This window comes from Osmerus eperlanus, chromosome 7, assembly GCF_963692335.1.
Source record: "Osmerus eperlanus chromosome 7, fOsmEpe2.1, whole genome shotgun sequence".
In the NCBI taxonomy this organism is placed as follows: domain Eukaryota; kingdom Metazoa; phylum Chordata; class Actinopteri; order Osmeriformes; family Osmeridae; genus Osmerus; species Osmerus eperlanus.
Window position 1 is genome coordinate 5,572,314 of NC_085024.1, and position 8,708 is coordinate 5,581,021.

Consider the following 8,708-nt stretch of genomic DNA (forward strand, 5'->3'; position numbering starts at 1 on the left):
CGTGACAAATCGTAGAATTAATATTGGTGTGTGATGATTACATAGCCCAGGGCAGTGGCCATGACAACACTTGTTGCCTTATCCCAAGCTGTTTGTTTTTTTAATATATATGTACTGTGCTTTTAAAAGTTAAGAAAACATACCTTAAAAACAAAGATTTTGGAGGAAAAAAGCTTTTAATCTATTGTCTCAGAGGGGAGAATCACTCAGGAACAATAAACATTGGCTGCAGAGTCAGTTTCCAAAGCCCTCAAGGGAAAGCCTCTGTGTGTGTGTGTGTGTGTGTGTGTGTGTGTGTGTGTGTGTGTGTGTGTGTGTGTGTGTGTGTGAGAGAGTCTGAATTCCTCAGTTAAAGGGGAGAGCATACCGTCGGGATACCAAGTCTCTCCAGACCCAGCCTCACCTCTGGCTTCCAAGCTGTGAAAACATGCGAGAGGGTTTGTTGGGGTTCAGTGACCAATAAGGTGTCAGTGTGTGGTGGAGCGGTCTGAGAGCCCCACAGAGCCACTTTAATGACACAGCTCCATCTAGGAATCTACAATCTCATCTTCTAATCTCTCTTTACATACACATACGTTAATGTACCAAATAGAATCCGTTCCAGAAAGATGGGCCATTAGCTTGTGCATTTCAAACCTGATGTCACTGGACACATGGGAAGAAACATTGTTTTCCTGTAATGTGGCTGAATGAAAAGCTAATGGTCAAGAGTTCAGAGACAGGACTTCTTTCAGCTCTGTGAAAGCCATAGAGCGATTAGGCTCCCCAGCATCAAAGTGCTCTGTTTTTAAACGCTTTCTTTACAGCTGACTTTAGGAGCCCTGGCCTCTCACATCCAGACAGGTTATAAAAGGTTGTTTTCATCCACGCCTCCCTAATCTCCACACCCCACATCCTTTCGCTCTGACTGCTAGGCTGCCGCCATCCAAACCCCACTGATACCATGTCTGCTTTTCTCCTTGGAATGTGACATTTTGAAACTACTGAGGTAATTGCAGAAACCAAGAGGGAAAAACCCTGTCATCCAACACGTGTCCTGACCTTTTCAGCTGATAGGTCTGATTGGAGTTTATCCTCCTGAACGCTCTTTGAAGACAGGAAGACAGGGCCCCTGTCTTTTGTCAGCCTTCGCAGCTGATCCATCTTGCCTTTTTGGCGTTTGACTCTGTGTGGTGAACTTAATGGAGTGAACATGAACATCACTGTCAACAGGGAGACACTCGTGCGCATGGAGAAACCGGGGTTTGTTATTTCAATAGATATGTGAGTAGCCTGATATGGAGGAACAGTGGAGCAGTGCTTTTCTAAGACTTAGGAGACGAATACCAGTAGATGCACAGGACTCAGTGGGTCCGAAGGGCCCTTCCTGCTGCTGCCAGTGACAGAGCGGTGTGTGCCTTGATGTGACCTGAGGGGAAGGACGTTAACGACACTCCATGGTCAACCGTGACTGTCATGTCAAGCTGCATGAATCACTGTCAGATGCCTATTTCAGTACAAAGGTAGGATTCTGTTCTTTCTCCATCTCAAATGTAACTGGGGCATGTTTGTTTGTTCACTAAAACATGTCAATTATTTCATTCTGTTCCTTTTCCATCTTTTCTATTCCAATGGTTGATCAGCCGCAATGTAAAATGTCCATTAAATAAGTAGAAAGAAAGAAATGATCCAGAATCAGGAAAAAAGAGGGTTAACATCCCAAACCAGACCTGTCATGCTAGACTGTCTTGCTTGACTCTGGCATTGGTCATTGAAGCATGACATCACATTGACTTTCAAGCAACCATCAGCAGCTAAGACTTTGAGGACAGCAAAGGAGATAAATAGGTTAACCCCTTTAGGGAGCCTCTTTCTGCTTAGCCGTTGGTAAGTAAGGACCTATCACGGAGTTCTAACAATAATACAGAGCACTTCTACCTACAGTATTCCACTGTGACAAGCTCCATCCCCGACTCGGAGGCTCCGCAGCTTATGAAGGACCTTGTCTTTATTAAAAATCAACACCGGTCGAGTCTGTGTGTCCTCTGATGACATCATATTCTCATGAAGCAGCTGTGTTTTCTCAGAGTCACTTCTGCAGGAGAGAGGGGAACACTGAGGGGAAACCTGCCAAAAACAGCCCGAGCTGCATAGCCCTCTTTACATATCAGCATCTGTACTATCTCCGAAAAACACAACGTTTCACGCAGCACTGAAACATTCAGGGTGTATGTTGTGCAACAACGTATGATGTTATGAATGTGGTTGCAGTACACAGAAAGCCATACTGTAGGAGGGATCTTCTCTGGGTTACAAATATTTAAGGGATCAGCATTTTGGAGCTACAGAAGCAGATCATGTGGAGTCACTGGAACCAGGTAACTGTTGCTCTTGTGTTGGTGTGAATTTAGTTCAGCACCATGGACAAGGCCTCAAGGTAGATTCACCTGCAGAGGGGAGGGGCCCTCTTACTGTCGCTTTGTCTTGATGTAAATCAGGGGTTTGCTGGTTAGAAATACATACCACATTATCTTTTTACCTGAGGTAGAATTGATTTCAATGTTGGGATTGTAAGCACTTATAATGTACTGCATACAGTTTAAACACTTCAATATGACTAAATAAAACTTTCAGAATGAATTATAGTATTCAGGTCATGACTAAAACAATCCTTTGTGTTGTGGATACCTTGAGGTGTACCCATGAACAATGCTTCCTTCTCACTTCTCAGCAGAGATGCAAATGGTTGTGCGCTGGTGTTGTGACCTTTCACCTTGCCTGCCCCTCCTGCTTCCTGTTTCAGCTGGTGCTCCTGTGTACTAAAGCCCTCCAAATCCAAATAAGGTCATCCTTCAATAACACAAGATGGAAAATGCATTATTTTCATCTTGGATTTGAAAAAGTAGAAAGTATGAAAATAATCAGATTTGTTGTATATCTGATTATTTTAACTGACAGAATGACATAAAATGATAAGGTGTGTTAAATAGGTTTATTTTTATTTTGTTAAAAGCAGATACAAATTGTGTCTTAAAACACTTAAATGTTAGTGCTTGAATTTTATGCCCTCTTGTGGGCAATATATTTACTGTACACAATACGTTTTCAAGGGAGATTCAGAGCTTATGCCCTCATGCAATATTTGCTGACACATCCTGCATCTCCTGTACTTAGACAAAGCTAACTCTCATAATCAAATAGAATGAGTCTGAATAGGCCTTATAATAACTTAACGATGTCTTTCAACTGAATTGTGTATGTTTTAGGTTGAAGATGTATTCATCTCAGTCATAGCATTTTAAATTGATGCGTTGTCTTTAGAATAACATGAAAGAGGTTATGTTTCATTCGTTCTGCCATGTGTCATGCTTGAAATTTAAGCATTTGGCATGAATTAGTTTTTCGTCTGGTCTCTGCAGATTTAGATGGTGTGTGGTGGTCACTTGGATAGTGGACAATTGTGCATAGGGACAGAACCGCGCGAAATGACACTGATGGGCTTTATAGAAATTTAACACTATTTTGTATATATTTTGTCTAAATTTAAACCTTTCACTTTATCTACCAACATAAAACCTATACCTTAATTAATTAATTGTTTTTCAGCCTATCGATTGCTTTCACTTTACAATCAATTAATATCCAATTGCCCACTTCATTTTATTTTTCTAAATAGGCTACACAGTAATTGTCCCACCTAATGCGAGGTTAATTTTGATGCGAGGAAAGGGTAATACTTTTAAAATACCATGAAAATATTTTACTGAACCTCAACTGTTGAAAAAGAATGCTCATTCAACACTGTCTCTGACTTTGTTTTTAGAGGACCAGGGAGAGAAGATTCTGATAGTTCCTTGGCTGCGCCCACCCCTCTTTGCACGTAATTCATTTTCTTGGCCAATCCTCTCTCTTTCCAAAATCTTTACGCCATGCAGACTATAAGAAGTCCGTTAGTTTCTCAAGTATCAGAAAACATTCTTGCCTCGGGATCTCATGTATGGATTCTCTAGTATTATCAAAGACGGCGAGACTCACAGCTGGGATTATCGCTTAATTTAATGCAAGCAACGTTTCGGACATTCGCTCGTCATATAAGAGAGGGTGATGTCTGAGGAAATGATGGGGGAAGAGTCGAGCTCCCCGGTGTCTCCAGTGGACAGTCTCAGCAACAGCGAAGGAGAGCTGGAAAGGCAACCGAAGAGATGTGGGAGGAAAAGGAGATCAAGCAGGAAAAACGGGGAGGATTCAGATAGCCCGACCCCTGGGAAAAGAGGGAAAAAGTCCAGCAGCAGCAGTCCACAGTCTTTCGAAGACCTACAGACGCAACGAGTCATGGCTAACGTGCGCGAGCGACAGAGGACTCAATCACTCAACGAAGCTTTCGCTGCTTTGCGGAAAATTATTCCCACTTTGCCCTCAGATAAACTTAGCAAAATACAAACTCTTAAACTTGCGGCCAGGTACATCGATTTCCTCTACCAAGTTCTGCAGAGCGATGAGTTGGACTCCAAAATGGCAAGTTGTAGTTATGTGGCTCATGAGAGGTTAAGCTATGCGTTCTCTGTATGGAGGATGGAGGGCGCTTGGTCCATGTCAGCATCTCACTAGCGTCTGAAGAGCTGTAATACAAAATGGTATGCTCTGTTTTCCAACTCATTGTCATTTAAGACCAAAAGTGCCAAACATTTCAAGATAGTCTAATAATGTCTCGCCAATAGAAGCAAGTCATCTACATAATTTTACGATAACTGAATGATAAATTGATTATTTTTCCAAAGAAACCTGGAGTGCATACATTTATTTTTTGACAAGGTATAGATTATTTTCAGTTTCAATTGTGCAACAATTACAAATGGGCCTATGGCTGAACTTCCATCACTTGATTGTTCTCCAACTCATTGCATATAAAAGCAAATCCATTTTTGTCCAACTTTTGTTGGTGTGCAACAAGAATTAATGCAATTTTCTGATCTGCAGGTGACAGCTGATTCTCCTCATCAACTTGACGGGACAAATCTGGACTCCACTGCTGGATATATACAAAGCTCCGTTATATGGGAGACAGCTATTTAAACCAAAGAGGACATCGCGAGAGGATCTTTTTTTTTCTAGAAAAAAGGCCCACGAAGGACCTGCAATTGAGTGCGAGCCTACTACACTACATTCTGATGTGTTTCTTTATTGTTGACGACGAATGTTGGAAATGTATGTTTTTATACATGCCTCTGGGCTCTGCCGTGCGTTATTTTCTGTGGAAGTCAAAGTGCATCCAAGCAACTGTCTCAGTTTTTTGTGAGACTGTCAGTATTGGACGGCAGCCCGTATTGGTTTACATGTGGATCAATCCTGTGCAGATAATGTAGGTTATTGTTTTCAGAATTCAACTATTTATTTATTGAGGACACCTGTTACACGAGGACTTGGATCATATTTCTGAAATGCATTCCTTTTTATTATCGTTGTAAATAGATGTATATTTTTCACAATAAAGACAATGATTTTGAAATAATTTGCTCTTTGCTTGATTTATCCTATTTATTTACGATTTTTTAAATCTAATAAGGCCACAACTAAATCCTGGAAAAAAAATGTTTTTATACAAAACATTTCATTGATGCACGATAAAATAAAAAAATAAAAAGTAATTAGCCTATTGACCCAAAGGTCTTTTTGACATCGTAGTTTCCTTTACTTCTCTTTCGTCCTGTTCTTTTTAATAATATCTGTAGAAGTATTAGTAGTATCGCCATCTAATTTGTAAATATCATTGCCATTGTAAGAAGCTATTTAGTATGTTGAGTGTTGTAGCCTACTTGAAAGTATTGTTATAGGTAATGTTAGGTCACTTTGAAATTGTATTGATTATTGTTGTTGTTATCATCATTATTTGTAATAGCAGTTGCAGTATAGGCCAAGCAGTTGTGAGAGGAGTACAATGTTATTCCTAATATTATGGAATATGATATTGGGCAATTCTTGATCATGCAACTTGATCTTCTTGTGATGTTGAATGGTATTTCGCAAAATCCCCTGCTTATTAGCACTAGCACTATTATGGTCTTTAGGCACTACTATTATAACGGTCTGTAGATATACAGTATGAGTGTCTATTACCAATTAACTAACTAACATACCAAAATAGTCTATAAGCCAAACAAACAGGCCTACGCATATTAACCTTTCTGAATGTAAGTCACAAAGAAACACTGCGTGTTTGGCAGTTGCTGCTGCACACCTACTGTATATTTAACGGTTGATCGAAAAAGTTGTATTTTAATATTTGATCCGTTAATTTGCAATCCTGGGACAGTGTTTAAAACTCCTAGTCCTCCTGAAGTCGTTGCATCAAAGCACGTGTCCGTTTGAAGGTGTGTAATTGGCCTGCGAAGCATGTATGGAATTCCCAGATGTCTATGAAATTTAAGGCGCCTTGGGAAGGCCTGTTGAAGGTGGAATATAGGTTAAAGTGTCTTGTACACATGTTGCTGTAATGGCCAGAGCCAGCTTACTTTAAAATCACATAAGGGTTTGATATGGATTGGAATCGCAGTGGGACTGAAATACTGTATATGGTCAAGTTATATAGGCCTACCTGAAGCCTAAAATCTCCATGTAGAAAGTTCCCTCAAGAAAAAGATTCGACGAGAAGAGCAGGTAAGCCTAAAGAAACCTTCAGTGCAGGTAAAGAATAATCGACTTATCGTTTAGACAAAAAATATTGTGTCTCGAAACCAAGACATAAACTGTGTTATGCAACATAAAACAATATGATTAAATATGAGTTCCTTTTCACAGAGAGGAGTTGGCAACTGACGCGATGCAGAGGCACCGAATGAAACCTATTTAGAACAGATGTTAGTATTTTAAAAAAGTCACGTGAAATGAACAGATGTTCAGATGGAATGAGGTTCGCCTTTCAGTGAATTGCTCGTCAGAAAGACTTGAAAATAAGTTCGGAGCAGGCACTGTGGTTCTGTACAGCACAACATTGAAACCGATGAAAATCTAAGAAAATGGATTAAAAGGCCCCCTACCTGCGACGGGCACTAGGCCCATCTCCCATAGGAAAACAATGAAAAGTAACAGGCTGCGCAGGAGTTTCCTGGACCTTAAGGTAAGAAAATGTCTCACGTTTGAGATGTAAACGGTATAGGTTAGTATACAATTTGTACCTTTATCAGTGTTCATGTATATATTATTATTATTATTATTATTGAGTCTGTGACTGTGAGTTCAAGGCATCAAGCTACCACTATACGTCAACTGTTGTGCAGTCGACCACAGACCCATATCACACTGGAATCATAAATCAAGACACTAAAAAATAAATTTCACCCAATGTCAACCTCTAAGTGGCCCTCGAATTATTAGTAAAAGGCATTAGCAGGGTATGCAGTAAGCATGACAGAAATATTTGAACCGGAAAAATGTTATATCATTTAGGCTAATTTCACTGACTTTCTCTGATAAAAAAAAATTAAAAAATTGTGCAGCAAACATTTTAGTGGGAAAACACCGAAAAAATAATTCTATCACGATATCGCTTCTTGTTAGCGAAAGAAATAACTGCTGACAAATAACTAACCAGTTGATAAAAAAAGCTTAGGCTATCCGTAAAGGATTTTTTAAATCACTTAGATTAGGCTACCCGTAAACGTCTGTCCTGTAGGCTATGGTATTCAAGAATATTATGCTTTAAACTAGATGGAACAGTTTACAAAGTAGGCTATTAAGCTACAATTGTTGTTAGGCCTTTAACAATGTTGTTAGCGCTGTTATTATTTAGGCTACACCATTTGTTTCAATATTATTGTAATAGGTTTTATGATTTGCATTGTTGTTGATGGAAAAAACATTCTTGTTAGTATTATTAGTCCTGCACTAGCATAATTATATGTAGAAAAACTAACTTTTCTTTTGGATCGCCATAAGGTGTTCAACAGGTGTTTTCTTCTTGATATGTCTCCTAAAGGATTATCATTAATTAAAATGCAATACACCTTTTCATACACATATCGAACATTTGTTCATTGGGTTAGTAAATGTATTAAAACACATTTTAAAACACATTCATGGGGATGGGTAGAGCTTAGCGCTAAAGCATTTGACTGCAAGAGGTCACAGGTTCAAATATGCCACTGTACTGTAGGTTGCATTTAAAGTCTGCCAAATGAATGTAGGCCATTGTTATTGTAACTTTGCCAAATGTGGGAGCAAGATGGCAGCAGGTGCAGAGCAAACTGAAGAATGAAGCAGTACCTTTGGGAGTCATCCTGATGAGATCTGGATGTCAAAAGACTTAATAAGCGATTGTGATTGTTAAGCCATGTAATGTACATAACAGGTATAATGCCAATGAATGCATGATCATGTGCAGGAAGAGAGAGCAGAGCTGGAGAAGGCAGTAGTAATTGTATTGTAACCTAGATAGGGCATAATTCATGTAGACCCAGGGAGGGACAAACTCACAACAAGCCTGAAGCATCCAGCAGGAAAGCAGAGTCTGTTGATTGTCTGAATACCTAAAAAGCCTATAAATAATTCATGCACTCATATCAGTGAAAAAGCCAGCATATTTGGCACGCATGTGAAATGCTTGGGCTTTCCACAGAGTTGAATGAAAACTATCTCAGTTTAAGTTGAAATGTAGCTGCAGAGTGTTCTAAATACAATCATTTTTGTTGGGACTACCAGAATCAGCTGAAAGCAAACTTGAAAAAAAAAGTTCT

General features: G+C 39.5%; 1 protein-coding gene across 2 annotated transcripts; it reads left to right on the plus strand.

Moving 5' to 3' along the window:
* The first annotated feature begins 3,929 nt into the window (after positions 1-3,929).
* twist1b (twist family bHLH transcription factor 1b) lies at positions 3,930-5,488 on the plus strand. 2 transcript variants are annotated; one of them, XM_062466247.1, is made up of 2 exons: positions 3,930-4,494; positions 4,957-5,488. In XM_062466247.1, the coding sequence occupies exons 1-2, from the start codon at positions 4,084-4,086 to the stop codon at positions 5,050-5,052; spliced, it is 507 nt and encodes a 168-aa protein (XP_062322231.1). In that variant the 5' UTR covers positions 3,930-4,083; the 3' UTR covers positions 5,053-5,488. The 2 variants fall into 2 exon arrangements, with proteins under 2 accessions (XP_062322231.1, XP_062322232.1); XM_062466248.1 differs by having other exon boundaries at positions 3,931-4,613.
* The last annotated feature ends 3,220 nt before the right edge of the window (positions 5,489-8,708 follow it).

Excerpts from the sequence above, each read along its gene's own strand:
- twist1b (XM_062466247.1), top strand. The coding sequence starts at position 4,084 with ATGTCTGAGGAAATGATGGGGGAAGAGTCGAGCTCCCCGGTGTCTCCA. Across the intron at positions 4,495-4,956 it reads ATGAGTTGGACTCCAAAATG|GTGACAGCTGATTCTCCTCA; the intron begins GCAAGTTGTAGT and ends TCTGATCTGCAG.